This window comes from Malaclemys terrapin, chromosome 1 (genome assembly GCF_027887155.1).
Source record: "Malaclemys terrapin pileata isolate rMalTer1 chromosome 1, rMalTer1.hap1, whole genome shotgun sequence".
Classification (NCBI taxonomy): Eukaryota; Metazoa; Chordata; order Testudines; family Emydidae; genus Malaclemys; species Malaclemys terrapin.
The window spans coordinates 88,254,584-88,278,281 of NC_071505.1; the positions used below are offsets into that span (position 1 = coordinate 88,254,584).

The following is a 23,698-nucleotide window of genomic DNA, read 5'->3' on the forward strand; positions in this document are numbered from 1 at the left end:
TAGTGCTCTGAGGCAGTAGGAGCCCCTAGAAACTGTCAGTGCTCAGAGGAAATGACAGCTCATGGGAGCTGAATCCCAGCAAAAGGCTCAGAAAGGGGAGAAGTCCACAAAAGCCAAGAGCCTGCCCAGCATTCAGAGGAAGAAAGTTCCATTACCTACCTCACTAATCTCATTTATTCTGGAGCACGTCTGAGTCTCGGAAAGGTGACATGGGGCTCATCTGCTAGCCCCTATGGGCCCACACAGAAGTCTCATTTGGCAGGTGCCTTCTCACTAAAACGCCAGCTGGGTAAGTCACAATTGGGGCACACTGAGTAAGCAGAAGGAGCAACGGGGTGGATTGACTGGCACTGTGCCTAAAGCTATATCCAGAGTGACTAGAATGTGAAATCTCACCAACATACTTCCACACATACTGCCCAACGTTCACACGCACTTACTCCACGCTCACCTGCGGCCCATGCTCGGACACCACGCTGACACAGCTTCACCACACATTGCACTGACGCACCAGCTCACACAAACACACACTTGGACATATGTCCACACACACACTGACACACATTCCCATTTATAGATTGACACACACGCTCAAAGACTGCAACCACGCTCAGTCACTCTATTCACTTACAGAAACCCCAGCAAAGTCATCCCTCCAGCCACTCCTCCTCATACTGACTTGCCAGGCCAAGGGGGACCCAGTCCTCAGTGCCATTCTTTCCCATCTGCACAGCATGGCAGATAATCCTGCGATCAGCAAACAAATCAATGGCTTCCGCAGACTATGCAGGGTAGTAAATGCTGTTCAAACACAGCACCACCTCTCAACAGTCCCTCCTGGGTTCACATCAAATAAAGAGGCGTGGTAGAGAGACTCATGTTTGAAGTGGGTCAACCTGAAATGGATTATTGGTACACCTCCACCGTCCTGTGCACTTAACAATCATCTGTCAAGGAAGGGAATTTTATAGACTACCTCTCACGACTCTCCAAGGAAAAAATGGTTTCATCAGGTTTCTTGCACTGGCAAATTTACCGGACTGCTCATGTTTTCCTTCATGGGTGTTCAAGGGAAGAACACAGGATTGGTGAAAGTGAAAGGCTGATATAGCTGCTAAATATCATCTTCTAAAAAAGAAGTGACTTGGCGAGGGCTAGAGAGTTTCAGGGAGAGAGGGCAGCAATACAAGAGATAGAGTGGCCTGCTCAAGCGCCACCACTCTCCAACTGTAGGATCACATGAAGATGACAGAGCAGTAAGATGGTAACCAGGGGACCACAAGGAGCAAACAGTGAGGGTGTGTGGTTGTGAGGGAAGAAACACGGAGGTAGGATTGGAGGAGTGGGATGAGTATTGGGAAATAGGTGGACATGAGGGCAGAGAGATGAGGCAGTGAAGCACTAGAAAGGTTTGAACACGTGGATAAGAGATGGATTCGGAGGTGGCTAGAGAGATTCTAAAGGGAATAATGTAAAGTAGCTAGGAACTGCAGGAAGATAGCAGAGGACACAGAATGATGCAGTCCCTCATCCCATAGGGATTTGGAAGGACAATACAAAAGGAGGACTGTGGAGAAAGGGGGTAAGGAGGAAATGAAGGCCCAGAGAAAGATTACAGCAGAGGCAAGGTCATAGCAACAATGGATTCTACTAACACTCCAGAGGGACGACAACAACAGGGACCAGAGAAAAGAAAGCAACCAGATAAAAGCAGCAAGTCACCTAGAGAAGGAAACAGCCCGGTGCCTCAGACAAACAGTCCCTAACAATCAACACATCTTCTAATACAGGAAATTATTAAAACCCTCTCCTACCCCTCCCCCAACCCCAAATCTCCCCTACCTTGGGTCCCTTTCTTAACACACACATATAACATCCAGATAAACTTTCCGAACCAGCAAAAGCAGCCACTGAAACAACTTCAAACACCACATACCAAGAAAAACCACAATTTAGAAGTCAGCTTCCTCACCCCACCCCCAGCCCATCATGCCATTGTTTAACAAGGAAATACTGTACATATATAAAAATCGCCCTCTTCCCCAACCTGAATGTAGTTGCTTGAATTACCTTCTGTATATATATACATATATATATATTTATACACGGTACTGCAGTCAAGGAAGCAGATGATATAAAAGTCACAAAATGAATACATTAAGTAAATAACTACCAGCAGAACATTAGGAAAGGTCAGATTGTTCCTACTTTGAGAAGATGCATCTTGGGACAGAAAGAGTCACAAAGCATACTGCAGTGTACTGGCTTTTGTGTGTGCACACGCGCCACTGCCTCCTGCTAATGTCAGATCTGCTCACATGCATATTATTTCATGTGTGTGTGTGTGTGTCCATCCCTATGGGATGGAATGTCAGACTTGCTCAAGTGTTAATCAGCATTACCTGTTTCAACTTTGAATGGTGGGAAACCTGCAAATACAGATTAAAAGCCCCATAACTACTAATAGCTAACGCCGATTCTTCTTTACCTCAGTGGGTAGAGAACTGTGCTTTTGGAGTTTATCATGAGTTCTGTTTCCCATGATACACAGTGATGGTTTCACTTTTCTATTTATTGGGCATTGCTAATAAACCCAAATTATTTCCGTGTCCGCATTGCTGTCTGTAACCACCAAAAAGTGTGAGAATTCACCCAAACGTTGTGGTTAAGAGAGGAAGCTGGGGATGCTTGAGAGATGGAGAGGGGACCCAAAGCCCATTAAAAAGTGATCTTGTTTTTCTGAGAGATGCCCCTGTTCGTCTGTGACTAGCCCTGATGAGTTCCAGACAGCCTGTGATGAAGATGAAACAATAATTTTGGGATTGCTGCTGAGCCAGTCATAATCCCAATCTTTCCTTGGTGTGAGTGAATGGATGAGGTGGGGCTATATGGCTTGGAAGTTTATTTGGTTGCAAAGTGGAAATAAGCCCTTGTGGGGACACAGCTTGGGTCCCTCTAGTTACTTTCTTGATGTGCCCTGCAGCATCCACCAGCATGGTAGGTGTGGTCCACTTGGACATACCAGATGTGATCAGCAGCAGGGAAGCACTTATGGAAGATGGTGGGGGGAAGGACATGGCTTTGAGTCCTTATCCATTTGCTGTCAGTGAGCCAGGAGCCTGACCATGCCATAAGTTTGATGCACAAAACTCCCAGGGACTTCAATATGAGTCATTCATGTGCCACGAATCATCTAATTGGGTCCTAGGTTTTTCCATGCCTCTAGCTTGGGTAGAGCAGGAATGTTCATGTGTACATCCTTAGACCAAGAGTGTGGATGGTCAGCACAAAGTTCCCTCATCAGCACTGTCTCCACGCTTTCCCCTCTTCTGGCAACCAAATCTATGTGGGGAAATGTAAACCCCTCCCCATGGTTGCTTGACTGGAGCAAAGGGTGTGTGACAGGCCTCAGTCTGATCTTTGGCCATGTTCTCAGGCTTGCTTACATCTATTAATAAACAATGTAGGTTGGAGGGCATGCCACATTTTATAGAAAGCTCTAAAGCAAAGACTTGCCTGCAAGATCCTTGAGGTACCATGTCAACCTGTCACCAGTATCACATCCTTACTCTCTCTTGCTGGTACCATCGCTATGAGGAACAACCCTAGGGTAAAGGGGCCTCTATCCAGGATGGGTGTGGGCATCTCCTTGCTATTAGGAGGTCAACTTTTGTGTGCATGCTGGAGAGCTCTGAAGCAAAATGACCCATCCTGGCAACTATAACTTTACCATCACACTCTATAGTCTTTTAGGACATCCTGGAAGAATCTTCCTCACCACATATAGGGAGAATTAAAATAACTCCCTAATGGAGTTTATACTAGAGAATTGCTGAGCAATCTGAAGCCACTTGGGGAGTCCAGTGCCAAAAATATGGGGGATATGTTTGCGTCAGAGATGGTGATACATTTGTTTGAGGGGGGTAGGGTGTACCCACATTATCTTGATGGATAGTGAGTGCTGATTGAAGCTTGTCTTTACATTTTTGAAGTGATGTATTATGTTCTGATATCAGGATCATGGTGTGTTGTGCTATGCCGGGATGTAGTATGTGATGGAGTACTGTTATATCAGCATATATTATGTTACATTATTTTAGAAAACCAGCGTGAAAACTCCAACGGGGCATCATGCAAAGCTCCACAGCTTGAAAAGTTTGGCTGCCAGATACCCTGAAATTTGTATGGGATAGTCCTGATATTTTAGGGACATTTTCTCCCCTCCCATTCTCCTTCAGGGCCATACATACATGCTCCAGAAGAAGAGGGATGATGAGAACATTAGAACATCTCTCAGGGAACCATGCGTGGGGTTCAAATGAAGAGGAATGTGGCAAATACATGGCCAGAGGTCCAGATCCTTCCAGGTAGACTGAAAACATACAGTACAGCTCATTGTAACATCCATGCTACAATGACTTCTGCCCTTCAACCTGAACTTCACTATTTCAGTAGCCAGAGCCTTTGAGGTGTGAAACGATCCCATAAAGATCCCAGAAAATATTGTCTTTTACTAAGGGGAAGAAAAGGAGAGAGGGAGATGGCAGAAAGGGGAATGTAAAACATTTGTTGGGCTTTGGTATGAAAGCCCCTGCTTTTTTGGAAGGTAATGAGCATTACATGGGCTCTGTTCTAGCAGAAAGAGCACCTGATGCTGATATTACCTGTGTGCGTCACTTGATTCATTACAATGAAATAACACTGAATCTAAAATCCTAAACTCACAACAGAGTTAATCACATCACTTTCTTTGCTGGATTATGATCTCCCCCAAACAACCCCCTTCCCACCTCCTGCCCCAAACGCTCTCACCCATGGAACTCAAATAAAAAAAAGCAACCAGAAAAGGCCATTTGCAGGAGAAATAGTTAACTAGATGGACTAATGGTCTGACCTGAAATGGCAGAAGGCAAGATACCAGACTTCTGTAGGTTGACCAATAATCCAGCCTGGTGCTGCCAGTCCTACATTTCCAGTTGTCCTCAGAGGAGGCATTCATGTGGCTCATGGCACGGTTAATGTTTGCAAAGCACTTTGAACATGAGCAGTGCTATACAGTGTAAATGCTAAATCTAATTATCATGGCAAACCATTATCTGCCAATCACTGGAACTAGGGATGGAGCAAACCAGTTCTGAGAAAATGAGAACCGTACCAAAACACAAAATCTGAACTCTTTAGAGAGGTTTGAAATAGTCCTGATGACTTCTTTTTGGTTTGTTTTCCTTTTAATTCCCTCCCAGCATCATCTTTGAGCTTCCTGGTTCCAGCTGCAAACAGGGTGAGGGGAAAGTACTGAAATAACCATCAGAGACATGCTGCTCTTGCCAGCTGCCAAAAAACCCTTGGGAAGTACCAGAAATCTTGCAAGCTTTCCCAGCGCCAAGATTTGTAAACCAAAGCAGTATTGGAGAAGTCTCTATACCACTGGGTGATGACCCAAACTGAACACCCAAATCGATGGCTAACCCCATCACTGGCAAGACAGCACAATGTCTTGAAGCCCAAATTCTACAGACAGTTGCTGGAACAGAGTTTATAATCAAATAGGGAAGATGGAGTACTTCCACCATGGCATGAATACCCTGCTGGCAAGGATCGAGGTGACATGCCAGCATTTTCAATTCATGAAGATAAAGGTGACAGGGACGGTACTGGGGCGGGGGAGGGAACACAGTGCACGTGATTTTCTCTTGCTCTCCCATTTGCACGGCCTCGACCTGCGTAAACCGCTTCCAAATACACAGCCTGAAAGTCATAGAAAACAAACAAAACAAAAACAACCTCACCCCACCCTCCCTCCCACCCTGGTTGCCCCACGACCTGAATTTTCACGAGAAGAGAAACATCAATTTATACAAAATGCAATAGAAAAAATATTTACAAATGAAATGAATGCCTTCTTGGTGGCCACTGTCAGTGGGCTCTGACCAGTTGCCTCGTGTTCTGGATTGCAGATTGCTAGGTTAGTTCATTTGGCTTTTCTTGTAAAGGGAGGAGAGGGAAGGAATAAGCAGGTCCCTTCCCCTGATACCATGGGTGGCAATTCAAAGACCCTTCAACTCCTTCCCCTATAATTTCCTCAGTGAAATCTAAACAAACCTTCCACCCTGCCCACCCTCCCCTCACACCATGAGACTTTTCAGCCCCCCAGCCCCAGCTTTAAAAAAACGGAGGTCTTCTGTTGGCTTAAAAAAGGAAAGATAGCAAGATAAAATCACCTGTGGTGCAGTGAGGAGTGTGAGGGAGTGAGGGTTCTCAGCTCGAGGAAATGTTGCTTGAAAAAAAATGGCTGCCTTCCTCTGTGTAGGGTCAATTCTATGTGCCACCCCAGTCAAATGTGGGGCTTTTTTAACCATCCCCCGTGTGAATGAAGGCTGGCAGGACAATGGGACAGATCCATGAAAAAAATTCAGGGTCTGTACCACAAGTTTCAGGATGGGAGGTGCTGACCTGGGGTCTCACCTCAGTTCCTCCTGTTAAAGAAGACAAATGAAAGGGGAAGTGGACATCTCACTCTCACCATCACTCCATTTAGTTTAGTTTAGTTTGCATCTAAAATGATACAATGGAAAGAAAACCACTTTTACCGATACTATGCTTGCTGGAAAAGCTGACTACAGCGTTAGGCTATTCCAGCTTAGCACCTGTGCTAGTATTTCTCAATCTCTCTCTCTCTCTCTCTCACACACACACACACTCTCTCTCTCTCTCTCTTTCCCCCCACCCTACCACCTCTAGTCTTCAGACCTCATCATAGCTGCTGTGAGTGTTGTCATTTATTTATGTCATTCCCGCCTGCCCTCTGGAAGACAACCCATGTGTCTCCACAGCACATTCAATAGCAAACGTAAGCCCGTATTCAGCAAGTGCGCATGTAGGCATTTAAGCAGTCCCCTGCTGCTGCCACGCTCACTCGTTTTCCTCACACCTCCTTTTCCCTCAAAGTCAGACTCAGAACACTGTACTACCATCAACAGGGAGCGCCCTGTGCCATTTTGTGACATATTTCTCTCTGCCTGGCAGGGGGAGGGGAAGGAGGAGGGATCAGGCCCCTTCCTGACCTGCCCCTCTACTTTTACATTGGCCAAAACAAGGTTGACATCTCCTGAAGTGGCAGGGTGACAGATCTCCACTTCTGTCTCTCCCATACGCTCACGCTCTTTGCCTTTTCCCCAGCTTCTCAACCTTTGTCCTGCTGGGTTTGTTAGCTGAACACACACTCCGTTTGTGGTATTATTTCGTTTTCCTCACAGACATTTCAAGTATAGTATGATCGTGTATACCCACCAACAAGCCAACTTGCCTTATAAACTGCTCCCATGATTTAATGATGCCCAAAATTAACAATGAGTTAATTACTAAGGAACAAGCCAAGCCTTACCTCCCACCCCCAAGCGTCTCTCGTTTTAGTGAAGGCAAAGTCATCTCCCAGGCTTCCTGACCTCAGCGTTGCTGTCCCACCCCAGACCCAATATCCTCTGCCACTTCTCTTGCTAGTCTGGCACAGATGTGCTGGCTGCGTTACCATCATGGAACCACCAGCCAGTCCTGCGTACAAATCACCCTTCCCGCCTCCAGAAAATAATTCCAAATTTCAGTGTAAATCTCTCAGTGTATATGCAAATACATATTTCAGCCCTAAACCCCCATAGTCTTCATGAAAAAAAAAATGAAAGAGAACCTCAATATAACCAGTATGTAAGTGCATCAAGTCAATCCCACGTTATGTCTCCTTCATTTTATCCATGTATTCAATTTTTTTTTCTAAACAGTTTTAGGAAGAATTGCCTGATAGAGCATTTTCCTTTGTGTCCATTCCACCTCTTCTGCTCTCTCCTCCTGTCACGCACGCACTTGCATATCCCTTCGCTGTTTGGAGTTTAAAAAAAAAACGAAACAATACGGTCACTGTTCCTGCCCACACAGCTTCCCCTGCCTCAGCCCAGAAACGCACCTTCTTCTCCACCTGGGACACCCTAAGCGAGGATACCCAATTCCTACATCAACGGAAGTGTGATGACCAGGAATGGAGGAGGAAGGAGGGAGTGGGAAAATGGAAAGAGATAATGGGGGTGGGGAAAGAAAGAGGTGGCACTTGTCACCAGTGCTGCCCTAGAGAGAACTCAGAACTCCAGTGTTCCACAAAGAACCAGGAGAGCAGCAAATGGGCACCAGGTCTGACCCCATCCTGCCCTCCCACACTCCACATTCTCCCCCGCTCCCCACACACTTCCCCTCACTCAGACATCAGACTCAATACTGGAGAGTTTCTCATAAACATGCCCGTTGCTGGAGCCGTTGAAAGCCCTGGGGTTTTTGTTGTTAGGCACACAGGGGTTGGACTGGTTCCCTATACAGATGTCCTTCTGAAAACGGGCTGGCACAGCCCCGTGAAGGGCTGAGACCACTGGCTTGTTGGTGGTGACAATGGCTCGGAAGTCCGGCCTGGCTTTGGGCCCACCTGCCACCACAGGCTGCCTGAAGAAATAGGATTTGCTGCCATGGAGCAAGCATTGGTCATCCCCAAAAGTGGGGATGAAAGGGTTTTGTGTGACCCGGTCAGGGTAAAGTGACTTGCTGAGCATGTAGCCGCTGCTGCCAGGGTTGTTGTGGTGGTGGTGGCTGGTGGTGGGCACTGAGGACTTGTTGTTGGCAAAAGCGGTCTCGCTGGATGACATGTCAAACATGTGGGCGTAGGGGCTCCCCTCCAAAAAGCGGCCCTTGTCCTTCAAGCTCACGCTGCGGGGAGCCAGGGCTGACTCATCCTTCTGCAGGTCCACGAAGGTGTCATAGGAGTGCTGCCGGCGGAGCTTGTTGCGGTTCTTCTTCTGCACCTTGGAGGCAGAGTTAGATGGGCTCTGAGGATACTTGGAGGAGGTGGCACTGGTCGTCACTGGCACCGGGGCAGATGGCTGGTCCAGCTCTTGGAGAGAGTTGTCCTCACTGATGTCATAGAGGTTGCCTGCCTTCTTGCAGGCCTCACACCGGATGCAGGGCTGGCGGGTAGAGTTTTGCCCCACCACTGCCGGGGTATAGTTGTGCAATTTAGAGGGGCAACTACGGCAGAAATTAGCCCCTGGCCGGTCTTCCCAGTCTAGATTGGTCAGGTTCTTCTCCCATGGTGCTGGCACTCCACTCACAACACCATGCTTGTGGTCATTGGCTCCTCCAAAGTCCGCTGACCCATGCTTGTGGTGGGCCCTGTTGGTGCAGGACCCTCCGCCCCCTACAGCATCGCGCTTGAACTCATCTCCCCGCTCTTTGTAGATATCCGTCAGGTCCACATGCTCCCAATGTGGTGAGTTCTCCTTGGTCCGGAACTGGTCCAGGTAAAAGTCCCGTAGCCCTTCCTTGTCCCTAAAATAGCGCTTGTGGTCTGGGGAGCGGGGCGGGCGCCTGCGGTAGGCCAGCTCAATCTCATCAAACTCCCGCCGTGATTTGGCTGAAGCTGGACGTTTCTTCAGGCTGTCCTTATACTGCTGTTTCCGCCGCTTGGCGGCGTTGCCTTCGATGTTGCCGTAGGTCACCGTATGGGTGGAAATGTCAGAGACATCTGAGCGGATCAAGTCGTCATGGCCCCCTCCGCCACTGTAGCGATCATTCTTGAAGGAGAACTTGCCATAGAGGTCACCTAGCTGACTATGCTTGGAAGGTGGCAAACCAATGTCCAGTGGCTTCTTACCAATGGATCTGGGCTGAGCGGAGAAGGGTGGGTTGTCACAGTCATACAGTCCATCGATGGAGCTGGTACTGCCAATGCTGTGGGGCCGATGGTGATGGTGGTAGTGGTCCTGATACACGTTGCTGTCCTTCAGTTGCAGGTTGCCAAAGGTCCGTTCTACTTCGCTAATGTAGTCACTGAAGAGGTTCTCCTCACAGGGCGGGTTGTTATAAGACTTGCAGTCAGAGTGGGTGAAGCTGCGGCGGTGCTCAGAGATATCGTAGACTGAGGATTCGCGGCGGATGAAGTCCAGGGCACTCTGCGGTGAGCCATTGACACCTGACAGGTTGGCCATGTTCTTCGCTGTGCGGAGCAGGCGCAAGATGTTGGAATGGGTGTTGTTCATGGTGGCTGTGGGGGAGTTCATCGCTGACTGGTGCTCCTCAATGGCTACCCCATGGATGCAGCTGTAGATACCCTGAAATGAAATGGAGGAGACAGAGATCAGTGCTTCTGCAGGTGGGCAGAAAGGAGAAGACAAGGAGCTGGGAGAACTGAGCTAAGGGGAGTCTGAGCCAGGGAAGCAGAGAAAACGGTTTGTTCTAGCATGGGACCCTAGAGTTTGCCAATCTTGCATCACTATGAAATGAGGTCAAACCTGCATCTATCAACACTGAGTATTCTTTCCCTCTGTATCCTGCTCCCCCCGCTTTTCTGTTTTTTTCCTTCCTCTCCCTCTCTCTTCCTCTACTTTGCTCCCTCTCATTTCCTCTCTCTCTCTTCTTTTCTCCCATTCACCTTTCATCAACAGAACAGTTTAGAGAGGAAGGACAGCCTTGTGTTAAGGTACTGAACAGGGACTCAAAAATGTGGGGTTTGTTCCCAGCTCTATCACAGACTGCCTGTGGGACCATGGGCAAGTCACTTAGCCTCTCTATGTCTCCAGCTATCAAAGGGGAATAACACTTCCTTTGTCCATCTTTTCTATTTAGATTACAGTATAAGCTCTTTGGGGCAGGGACTGTCTCTGACTAAGTGTATGGTCAGTGCCTAGCACAATAGGGCCCTTATTTTAATTGGGACCTCTAGGGATTATCTTAGTATAAATAAATTGATTAAATATTAAAAGATAATAATGATAGTTTCCATTTGGGAAGACATTCATTTATTTGGGGTAGAAGGAATCAATACCTCACAAGATAAGGGTCCTCTTCAAAAGCCATTAATTCCAAGGGCAAAACTATCTCCCCTGCAGTATACAAGCAAAGCTCTCTGATGTCAGTGGGAGTTACTCGAACCCAGCAGCTGGCACTTTGGATTCCAAGATGGGCATCAGCACCACAGATAATGTCTGTGAGAACAGCCGCCTCAGAATTGGGCAAACACTGAATTTCTGCGTGGATGCAAGGAGTTCAGATAGTCTTGTTTTGCCCTGAAATTCACTCTCAGACATCATTGACTCAAGCTGGCCGGGGACTGGTTAAAAAGGAGAAAGCTTTTCTTGTCATCATCACAGATTAGAAAAGGAAATGAGGAGAAAGAGTAGGACCGATGAATGGGTATTTAGCTCTTTAGTGTTTAGCTGATGATGGCACAACAAATTTTTTTAATTACTTTCAAGTTAAATCTAACATTGATGACATAAAACATAAGAACTGCCACACAAAGGTCCATCTAGCCCAGTACCCTGTCTTCTGACAGTGGCCAATGCCAGGTGCCTCAGAGAGAATGAACAGAACAGGTAATCATCAAGTGATTCATGCCCTGTCACCCATTCCCAATTTCTGTCAAACAGAGGCTAGGGACACCATCCCTGCCCATTCTGGCAAATAGCCATTGATGGACCTATCCTCCATGAATTTATCTAGTTCTTTTTTGAACCCTGTTATAGTCTTGGCCTTCACAACATCCTCTGGCAAAGAGTTCCACAGGTTGACTGTGCATTGTGTGAATAAATACTTCCTTTGTTTGTTTTATACCTGCTGCCTATTAATTTCATTTGGTGACCCCTAGTTCAGGAATCAGATTGACGTTCTTGGAAATTGAAATCCTGAATTCAACTGCAAAACACACAGCAGCAGTGCAAGATTTCTCCATTTTTCCCCAACCAGTGCATCTCAGCCATGACACAGAAGGACCACTTCTATGGGTGAGAGAGGTGTTCAGATTCCATGACTCATTCGTCATTTGCCTCCTTAGTTAGGCTACCAATCTGGGGTCCAACTAATGTCAAATATGAGGTGAACACCAGTGTATTATAAAGTGGACTGACCACCAAGTCATTTCACATCGTGACGTAGGTCATCCAACAACTAGCAGAAGGTTAGTAACTTTTAGTCACCACAACCAGGCCCAGATTTGTACGAATAACCAAGAGATAAAAGGATCTGCATTCTGCTAATACTCTCCTGACACATCCAGTTCCCCCACCTGCTCTCCCACCTGGCATAAGATTGGGACTGGTGATATAAGAAGGACTTTGTACCCCTATTGCCCATTCAACTGAGCCATCTAATTCCCCCAAACAGTGTAGCACTCTTCATATAGCCACTTTATTGTCACAGGGATGGTGATATCAAAAACACAGAACTATAACCTCACTGCAGAATGAAGCAGAAGGAGATGCCAGAAGCAGGAAGAAGAGAAAGAAAGCTCTAAATGGGGCACAAATGTTATGTACAAGAGGAGAAGAAGGATCACACAGAAATGACTAGCTGGAGAAGCTCATTTAGAGATAAAGGGGACTCTTGAAAGGGGAATGTTTAAGGTAGGTTTTGCACTGAGTGAGTGTTGAGGGCAAGTGGCTATCCTTTTTTCCAGGGGCTTGTGTGTTGGTCACAGTATGAATTTAGATTAGGGACCTCCTACTGCTCAAAACAATCACAAGACAGTGCTGATTTCTCACAGAATTATCTGAATCGCTCCAACACACAGGACAATTTAAATTTGGTCTTCTAACTAAGACCAGAGGAGAATTGGTTGATGGAGAAGAACTGCCACAACCTTTCCTCCAAGAATTCAGCGCTCTTTCAAACAATTTTGAAGGGATAGAAAAGTTACATTAACTTTTCTATATATTGTTTCCCATTTTCACGACTGCCTCACCATTACCCAATTCCAAGAGAGAGCAGAAATGATGAAACACTGAGGAAAAGGCAGTTCTCCCAAGGAAAGTGTTGGCAACGCTTGTAACATTGAAAGCCAGAGTGGTCAAAATGCTGGACAATACAGTGGAGGCAACAGCCCTATGCTGGCTGTGTGTAAGAGGGATGGCCAAGAGAATCCAGTAGAACCACCCCATTTCTAATTTCTATAACTATATGACTTAACCTCCGCACTGTTCCTTCCATTTTCTGAAGACACTCACCCTGCTGATGGAGAAGACCATGCCAGGCTTGCCAGAGCAGACGCCTATGAAGCAGTGGCGGAATTGCCAGTAGAAGAGATGCTCACAGATGAAGGTGATAAGGCTGAGGGCCATGGCTGCCCCCAGCATATAGAAGACGCCTGCCATGTTATCTATGTCCAGCTGGCTGCTCATTACCTCATTCTTTTCATTGTGACAAATTCCAGTAAGCCAGAGAGCTTCCAGCTCTTCCATCTCCCCTGGAAAGAGACAGACAGACAAAGTTGAGTCAATCCTGCATTGGCTGAGAGACTGGAGTAGAAGTGGACTGGGGTAGGAGAAGGTGACTGGATAGGTCTTTTCCAATGGCTGAGCCCTGTTTGCACACCAACTGTCTGGTCATGGGGGCTAGAGGAACCAGATGATTGATGGGGGAAGTTTTGACTGGTTGGATGAGCTAAGCCAGTTTCCATTGACTGGGTGAACTAGGCCAGTTGCCAGCTCTGCAATATTTCCTGTCACCAGGCCAGTAGGGCATATAGCAGATTAAATAAACTACATTCCTTTCAAAGGTTTACTTAGTGTATAACTTTTGACAGATCATTTATTTAATCTTAGGAAGTTTCAGTTTTTATTTTCTGTGAATTTTGAGAGATAACGTAAAGTGTTTAGTTCCAAACGCTTTACTGAAACTTTTATCAATGTAAAATTTTTGCACTAGCAGGAAATAAAACCTGAGATATCAAATGCAAATACTTAAACATTTACTTACTGGAGAAGTAAAGATTCTTAAAAGATTCAGAAATGAAATGATAATATATAAGAATTATAACATTTCATAAAACTAAGTTTTTGTTAACTGGCTGTAAAGCAGGATTGAAAGTAAAAGATGACACCAATTATCTCCAAGTGCAGTAATACATGGTTTTTAACTTTCTCTTTCGGTAAATTTCAATGAAATGTGAAAAAATGTGATGTTTTGGGGTAGGAGAGAGAAAACAGTTACTACGAGCACAGGCCAACAAATGAGCCAAAACATTTATGAAAATCTTTTAGGCTGAAATTCAAAATTTTGATGAAATTTTTCATTGAAATTTCATATTTTAATTTTTTTCAATCAACTCTATAGCTGGTCAAAAACAAACTGACACTTTCACAAAAATGTTTTCAGTGTTTTTGATTTATTTTTTCCAATTTTGTCAAAATTTCAAATTTCTAACCAGCATAAATTATTGCCAATTTATGCCAAGTAACAATAAATATTTCCTTGCTTAGATTTATTGCACACTCATCCCTAGTACAGGATTTTCAGGATCTATAAAGAGATTCAAAAACAGAGAAATACTCTGTCTTGGGAATGCTTTTCATGCTTCTGGGGAAGATGGGAGTTACTCACACTTTTCAGGATCAGACACAGACAGGGAGAAATTCCCCATATTTATATGATGTCATATTGCAGTTAGAGGCATTATGGGATTTTTATGCCTTCCTCTGAAGTATTCAGTATTAGCCATTATTGGAGAAAGAATACTCTACCACAATGGTGTGCAAACTTTTCCAGTCACACCACCCCCACCCCCACCATTAATGGAATCTGTCTGCACCCCATCTCCATTACTTCTCAACCAAGATTTCCTCAGCAGCAGACTGCTTCTGCCTTGTAGGCAGGATGCACCACTAAGGCAGGGCCAACACCTGCCCCTCTCCCCTCGGGTTTTCAGGGTAGGGGAAGGCATGTGTGACGGTCTCTGGGGGTGGAGCCAGCGCTGGGCATGGAAGCTGCCAGGAGCGGAAACCAGTGCAGCACACTGACCCACAGGCTAGGTGGTCCACTGAGATGAGTCAGAGGATGGAGGTGGCGCTCCCTCCCCACCCCCTGTGTGGGCTGGTCCAGGCCCCACCATGCAGGGCTGGCACGAGCCACCTGGTGTTGCCGCTCAGCCCCCTGAATGTTCCTCCACACACCCCCTCAGGGGGCGTGCCCCACAGTTTGCGAACCACTGCTCTACCAGACTGATGGCCCACTGTCCTGTTAACCTAAGTCAATTCTTGTGTTCTTCCTGTATTTATTATACCAGACTTTTTTCTGATTTTAGACTTCCTATTCATTTACAAAATAAGATCAACATTTTTAATTTTCTAAAAAGAATATCCAGAAGGGAGTGGGGTGAAAGGGAGAGAAAAAGCAGAAGAAAATTCTAACAGAAAGGAAGCTCCAATCCCACCAACAATCCACCATATCTTTAAAGTGACAGTATTTTATCCACTAAGGATTGGGGCACACCAGCTTATATACAGTAAAAGCTGATCAGATCTTTCACTACAAAATTTATCCCTGAATCCCCAACTTGTTTACTTATTAATTTATTTTTAGGTTTAAGAAAGTTTAGTTTTCTCTTTCCTCCAGGCATGTTTAATTATTGATCACATGGGTGTTGCACAGCTTGGTGGTGCCTGGACAACACAGGCATGCCAGAAATAACTACTGAAAGCTCCATTCTCATTTGGATTTCTGATTATGGCTAAAACCAAGAAGTACCAAAAATCTGACAAGGAAAAGCCTGTTCTCACAAGATTTCCAGAGTGAAGACGTTCAGATAAACTTCAAATACTCGTCTGAACTTTTGGGGGCTTAATTCTCATTAAACCTTTGAAACTTGTGATATTAGCCCTGAAGCCGTTATTAACCTGCATAAAGCATATCCAACTGTGTGTGTCTAGCCCCATCCCTCTGCCAACATGCTTTTTCACTACTCTTGCACTGTTTACCAAATCTAAGATGTTAGGGTCAGGGAGGGAACCCCATTTCCATACAGCCAGGATCTGGAAATTTGAGAGGAAGCCCCATACCTCTTTGCACAGACCACTTACCATCACCAAAAAGTTGTAGAATGGCAAGATCTACCTGACGCTTCCAGCCCGAGTCCTTTTGGATGGCAATGCCATAGCCAGTGGAGGCAAAAACCTTCCCACTACCAATCGTTACCAGCTTGCAGCCTTCGTCTCTGCCAGCCATGTAGTTTAGCACTGCTGCATCATAAATGAATGCATCCAATTTCCTGCCCGGGTGCAAGGAAAAGGGAGAATACAGTAAAGAAAAGATTCTGTGTGAGTTCAAATCATTGCACATAACTGAAAGGAACTGCTGATACCAAGAACAGTGGCCTTAACTAGTAAGGATGGGAGGAACCCGTCCAGATGGAATACTGTATGTTGCCTCCTGAACCTTCAACAGGAACTGAAATCTGAGATGAGAATCTTTTTTGAATTTGAGTTAGATTAGATAAGGACTCATCTCTCTCTCCCTGACATCCAGCATGGTCTCCAAAGAGGCAGTGTGAAGGAACATTACAACAGAAGTCTATTACAGGGTCAAGGCTCAATGAATAGGAAGCTGAAGGGAGGTCTATGTTCATAATAATAATATCTGGAATTTCTATAGTGCCTTTCACCCCAAAGGATCCTAAAGTACTTTACTGAATACATAAATACTGCACAACAAATTAGGACTTGAAGTAAGGAAGAAGGCCATTTCCAACCGATACTGCTGATGTGACTTTGCTAAGCAGAATGTAATTATTCAGATTAGATTTGGTCAGGACCCTGAATTTAACTCCTATGTTACTGTGAAAAATCCCATGGGATCTTTAACTGTGACAAGTGGTTAGGACAGCAGTCTTACGTCTCACCATGAAGACAGTCGCTTTAGCGTTACAGCGCCTTGCTAGCAGAACACGGAGAAAAGAGTTCAGTACAGACTCAGGGGAATCACCAACACTGACGCTATATAATTACATGATAGGGCGGATACACTCGAGAGATGGCAGGTAGTAGAGCAGTCTGTTGGGAGCCCCTCTCTGGATCCCAGTAAAATAATTTTTTTTTTTTTTTTGGCAGGTACAAGGGGGAGCAACTAGGGGAAATACCTAAATAGGAATTTGGATCTTCCAAATAATCAGATAGCTGAGGAGTAAATGCTACCACTAAATATGAACCGAACCACTTTTTATATAGGACAAAAGACCTTCCATTTCCCACATACACTCACAGCTACATCATCGTTCTAATCCACTGTAAGCAGATTTCCAGGATGGCCAGTATCCCAGTACATGTGCCTATCTAGAGTGAAGTCTGTCTCAGGGCATTTGTGTGTCAGGGATGACATCTCTCCTGAATAGAATATATGTCTAGGATGACATCTATCTCAGGGCATATATATTTCCTGGATGATGCCTATCTTGACATGTAGATTTCCAGGATGGCATCCAGAAACAGTATAGTCATTTGTGATGGGCTACGCTCCTCTGAGCCTGGCAAATAGGTTAGAAATGTTCAGTCAATCTAATAATTAAATTGGCTGAACAGCCCTTAGTGCTTCAGAATAAAGCTTATCAGAGGGTGTAGGGCCTTGCAAGCCAGAGTGAGGCTCCAGGTACAAGGATCTTTTTTACACCGGGTGGGGCCCTGAAAACTAGAGGGAAGTTTAGCAAGGGGCGGGGGCTTTATTCTTACAGAGACCTGCAAACTAGATATGGCTTCTACCTAGCTCTCAGAGGGGAGCATAGTGACTGGTAGACCTACACAAGTTCAGAGCAAATACTTTTTTCCAGTGACTGTTTCTCTCTCTGTTTTCCAAATGATCTATGAAGAGACTCTGATTTTCACAGATCTGTTCAGGATTCAAAAAATTTTGACAGGCACTTTATGCAAAGATTTTCTACCCTATGGGTCATTTGCAAACTATTTGCTTTGGCTATATGCCTTCCACTATACAATATTCATTACTGCCATACTGGTGTGTGACTTGTCAATCAAGTCACATGGTATTGCTTCTGCTCCCTAGTTGACTTAATCTTTTACAAAACAGAGGAGGGAAATCAAAGAAATTTCAAGCTGATTGTACAAACACTTCTGGAGCAAACTTTGGCCCCACCCTGCAAGCTGCTCTGCTTGTAGGGAGCAGCTTGCAGGAGTGAGGCTCTGGGTACTGACAAGTATTCACAAGATTTTCTCCTTCCGCAAGTATTCTTACAAACAAAAATCACTTGTACAAATGTTAGAGGAAAACTGACAAAAACAGTTGCAAATAGCATCAAGGCCAAATCACTCTGGCAGCTGTCATGGTGGATGTCACCTTTGCAATAAATCATGGAGAATGATCCTCAAAGCCCCAGACACACAGGAAAAGAAGCCAAGCTCATGGTATGGACAAGTTTGGAAGGAGAAGGCCTCACCCAGTCTTCAGCGAGAATAGGGCATCGTCCACCCCCCTCTGGTTGAACTTCACCATGTAGCTATGCATTTCAGGGTAGTTGTTGCGAATGTTCCTCTCTGTGCTGCCATTGGGAACCGTCCCAAATCGGAAAGGGGGTGAGAAGTCGTTAGGTTTCTGGAACTAGAAAGGCAGAGAAAGAAAATTCCTCAGAATCTTTCAGCAATAAGCAGTAGTTTGCATGAAAGAACCCACTTTAATGAGAGAGAAAACATCTGTAGTGACGCTGAAATTAGCTCCAATCTTCTTTTAAGGTTGAGTGGATATTTTTGAAATTAAATACTCCCCTACTTCCAAACACAACAGCATCTGGCTGGTGCCTATCTTATCCATCTAGTTTCACTTTCCAACTTGAAAGAAGTGCAAAAAATAACCAACCATCATGAAGGAAAAAGAAAAGTTAGATTTTTTTAAATCCTTCATTTTTAAAAATATACACAGGTAAGAAAGGATTTTCAGTAAATACAATATATAATTTTTATCCCGACTATCAATTTCCAAAAAATATATATATAAATTTTTCACCTCTGTGCTTCCTGGTGCAGGGAGAACTGAAATAAGAATGAGGAAAGGCTCTTCTCACAACACTTCCACCTCCAGTTTGGCAAACTATGAGTTTGCTTTCTGCTTTTGGGCATGTCTCCTGACTCAACATCCCACTGCTGCTGAAGGTATGCCCCTCACTAATAACAACTGATGCCTGAGACAAGGATGGTGGAAGTAAACCTCCAGACCTCTTACTGCTTCCAAGAAATACACTCATTGTAAAACTCCCCCATGACTGCAAGGCAATAAGACTTTATATGCCACTTGCTTAACTCAAGTCACAATCAATGCTCTCTGGAGTTTTATGAGCAGTAAAATTTACCACTGCCAATTATCAAGACTCCTTAAAATCCATACAACAGGGAGACAGGAAAAAGCACAGAAAATTGCAAGCGAGGAACCTAATAAAAGTAGTAAAGAAAAAAGAAATCATGCATTGATCAGTCAGGTCAATGGAAAATTCCTTCCTTGGTGCTGCAGAAAGGTATTTTGCATGGCACTTCCTGTTTAGTACCATCTTTTGATTGTCCATTGTGGGGGTCATGAGATGCAAGTTCAGATCTTGATATAATGACCAAACCTGACCAGATATTATTGAGATAACGGACTGGCTGGTGTGTGAGTATACATAGGTGCATACCACTGCCCTCTACTGCATGGAATATGTCAGATACTGGATGTGTGTGCAACACTGCACTCTACTACACATAATACATTCTATGCACTGGCTGTGCTAGCAGAACTTTTCTTTTAGATTGCAACCAGCCAGCATTTGTGTTTGTGTGCACCTGCATGTGCTGTTCCCCTTAGTGGCAGGAATACATCACACCTATTTATACATATGTAGCGGTCCCCTCTGCTGTCTAAGCTAGGGAATCTTTTCCCTTTAGTTATGATGAGATGGATTGGCTGGTGTCTGTGCGAGAGAAAGATAATTAATGCATCCACCATTGCTCCTCAGTGGATGGGAAATGTCAGATCTGGTTCCTAAAACACAGGCTGACACTTAAGAAAAAATGCATCTCAAAACCTGGAGTCCCTCCCAATGGGAGCAGACAAACTTGGAATGATCAAGAGCAAACCTTGATAGGAATAAGAGCAAACCTTGATAGGAAAAAAATCACTGCAGCATGTTCAAGTTATTATTATTAAACCTCATCATAGTTACTGTGGTGACTCAGGGCCAGCCAAGCATGGGGCTCCATTGTGCCATGTGCTGTACAAACACTGAGTAGCAGACACCATGAGGCGAATTGATGCGGCCGCCTCAGGTCCCAGACTGTGGGAGAGCGCCACTAGGACCCAGAGTGTAGAAAATTGTGTCTGCTGCTGGTGCATATGTTTTCTCTCTCCTCTAGATGCACAGAGATGGTGGAGTGCTGTGCTGGAGGAAGGAGGGCACAAGAGACATAACAGGCAGGCAGGAGAAAAGGTGAGAGGGAATAACAGAAAGCAGCAGGAGCTGTAGGGAGAGAGAGGAGGAAGAGTCTCTTACGTAACTCTCTAGCACCCCCAGGAGCCTGGACTGATTAACACCAGCTTCTCAGGAAGCTTCCTGTTTCCTGCTGATTCCCTGAACCCACTTGAGGAGAACAGGCAGTCAACTGAAGTAGTAGGAGCCAGTTAGGCCCTTAAGACGCTGATATCTTCCCTCATTCAGGCCTGATCTACACTGAGGGAGGGGGATCGATCTAAGATACGCAACTTCAGCTACGAGAATAACGTAGCTGAAGTCGACGTATCTTAGATCAAATTAAAATTACTTCGCGTCCTCGCGGCGCTGAATCGATGGCCGCGGCACCTCCGTCGACTTTGCTTCCACCTCTTGCACTGCTGGAGTTCAGCAGTTGACGGGAGAGCGATCGGGGATCGATTTATCGCATCTACACTACACACGATAAATCGATCCGATAGATCGATCGCTACCCACCGATCCGGCAGGTAGTGTAGACATACCCTCAGGCCCTGCTACCAGCCTGCTTATTTGTCCCTTTCAATTGAGTGTTGAGAGCCATTATAGCTGGCACAGAACAGCAGTCATGAGTGAAAGAAGAAAACGCCCCTCTGGGGCAGCATTCAGAAAAAGAAAGAAAGCAAAGGAAGCTTTTCTATCTAAGCAGGAAGGAGCTCTCCTGAGATACATAGACACAAATGTTCACGGTGAGCCTTCCGGCCCCAGTGAGGATGTTAGTGGTGAGGAGATGCCTGATCTTGCAATCAGTCAGAGTGCAGGTGACCTGGCAGCTACGGCAGCCTCCATAACTCCATTTTAAACGGAGGTAACCATGCACATTCCTGAAGAAAATTGTAGATCGGAGAAGAGTATGGTGGAGGCGCAAGAAACAGCTGCTGCTGAATTTTTAGTTCCTTAAGTCTAGATGATCCAGGACTGTGAACCCACTTGAGTAGTAGCCTGAGGGACTTCCTTGTACTGCATGGGCCACAGCAAGTGAAAAACTTCATGTTCCCCAAAGACAATGAAAATAGAAATTTCCATCCAACAGAATACTAGCGTGAAATCCCCAACGGTGACAAAGTGGAGAGGCCATAGCTTATGTACTCAAAAACCCAGAATTCTGCATACTGTTTTTGTTGCAAACTCTTCCAGTCTAATGTTCCAGCCACATTGGGTTCTACAGGAACAAAGGACTGGAAAAATCTGGCTAGAAATCTGGCATGCCATGAGAAGGCAGCAAATCACCAGAGAGCATTCCATAGGTGGAAAGAGCTTGAGATGAGACTAAGGTTAAAGGCCACCATAGATGATCAGCATGAAGAAAAGATTGCATCAGAGTCTCTTGACTGGCAAAATGTTCTGAAAAGGCTCATTGCCATTGTGAGAATGCCATTGTGCAGCATCAACTTCTAGTGAGGCTGCTGACTTTTTTAATGTAATTCAAAGCATCTATGTATTTTTCTCTGCATCAAGTCATCAATGGTAAATTTTGAAGCAACATCTGGGAACATCCTCTCTGACACTGAAAGCCACACGATGGGAAAGTCGAGTGGAAGCGATAAAGCCTATCAAACACCAAATTGGAAAGATAGATGATGCCATAGTTGCCATAATGGAGAATAATGCTATGACAGGAACTGTTCATGGGAGAACAGTGGCAGAGGGAAATGGAATCACCAGAAACGGACATAACTTCAAATTTCTGTGTGGCTTAGTGTTGTGGCATGACATACTGTTTGAAATAAATGTTGTAAGCAAGAGACTCCAAGGTGTTGACCTTGATATATCTGGAGCAATGGAACAACTGGACAAAGCAAAGTCATACCTACAGTCTTACCGGTCAGATGAGGGATTTCAAAATGTTCTGAAGAATGCACAGAAGTTGGCAGAGAAATTTCACACTGAAGCTATTTTCCCACCCATTCAAGAATACAAGAAGACACTTTGATTACAAGGCACGGGATAATCCCATAAGAGACCCCAAACAACAATTCAAAGTTGAATTCTTTAACCAGGTGCTAGATTGTGCAATACAGTCAGTTGAAGAACATTTTATGCAACTCAAGAAACACAGCAGTATATTTGGGATGTTTTCTGATATTCCAAAACTCCTCACTATACCTGAAGAAGACCTACACCAGCAATGCAGGGCACTAGAAACAGTGTTGACACATGAGGACATGCGCGATATAGATGCGAGTGATTTAGGTGATGAATTGGAAGCCCTTTCAAGATACATTTCAGCAGGATCAACTCCAAAGGCTGTTCTGGAATATATGTGCACAAATAAGATCTCCACCCTCTTTCCAAATGCTTTTGTTGCTCTGAGCCTACTTATAACACTTCCTGTAACAGTTGCCAGTGGAGAACGCAGCTTCTCCAAGCTGAAGTTAATAAAAACACATCTACGCTCCACAGTAACACAGGAGAGGCTGGTCCATCTCAACAGAGCATGAGCAGGCCCAGACTGTGGACCTTCGGGAAGCAGTTCAAATCTTTGCAACCAAGAAGGCATGGAAAGCATCACTTTGATTATTCAAACAGATAAAAATGCCAGTGTTTACTATACAGACAAGAAAAGTTACATTTGCTGTTCAGGCGTTTGAAAGTTAAGTGTTACTTAAAATTTTTAAACAAGGCATTTTAAGTTGTTAGTTCTCCTTTATTGGGGTAGGTAGCAGAGCAGTACCATGAGACGAGTAGAACAGGAAGAAGGCAGAATTGAGACCTTTCAAAGTTTTGGCCCAAGCGAGGGGTATGGGGGCGTCATTTGAGCTCCCCACCTCAAGTTCCAAAATGTTGTGGGCCGGCCCTGCAGACAGTCCCTGTTCCAAAGAACTTACCATTTAAATAGACAAAACAGACACCGTGTAGGGGAGAAGGGGTCTAGCACACAAGCAGAGAGAACAGTGCTATGGCAAGAGACAGGCTAGTGCCATCATTTGTTTTTGAGGGGTGGAGTTAGTTAAGAGAGGATCAGCTAAATGAAAAGTGGAGAGGGGGGAGGGGACATTGAAGGAAAGGGGAGGAGGGTGGACAGGGCAAGGGAGAACCAGGGCAGGTGTGGAGTGAAGAGGCTGGGAGGGAGGGAGAAAGGGTTGGAGCAAACAGCCAGTCAACACAGGGCAGAGAAAGTCCAGTCAAAACTGTAGCGAGTTCTCCAAATTTCTGAAGGTCCCTGCTTGGCTGCTTCCGCACCATTCCTCCTATCGGCTGGAGTCTGGCTGGTTCCTCTCTGCAGTTTTCCCACAAGGCCACATGGCAGGAGGGAAGGGAGTCACCACTTGGATCTTAGTGACCCCGTAGAATGTGTGTGTGGGGGGTCTCTCTTGCACAGTTGTGTGTGCAGGGGGAGGAGTGCTGGGGGAAGGGCAGGGCCCCATTTTTCCACTCCCCAAAGTGCAGCAATCTGTG

At 45.3% G+C, this 23,698-nt stretch overlaps 1 protein-coding gene across 1 annotated transcript in view; it reads right to left on the bottom strand.

Annotated features, from left to right (window-relative positions):
• Positions 1–6,166: 6,166 nt before the first annotated feature.
• Positions 6,167–23,698, bottom strand: part of GRIN2B (glutamate ionotropic receptor NMDA type subunit 2B) — a 270,066-nt gene continuing 252,534 nt past the window's right edge. The window contains exons 11-14 of the mRNA XM_054029921.1: positions 18,245–18,405; positions 15,882–16,069; positions 13,032–13,270; positions 6,167–10,142 (exon numbers count right to left, since the gene is read on the bottom strand). Coding sequence (XP_053885896.1) covers positions 8,244–10,142; positions 13,032–13,270; positions 15,882–16,069; positions 18,245–18,405 — 2,487 coding nt within the window. The 3' untranslated portion in view covers positions 6,167–8,243. The remainder of the gene's footprint in view (positions 10,143–13,031; positions 13,271–15,881; positions 16,070–18,244; positions 18,406–23,698) is intronic.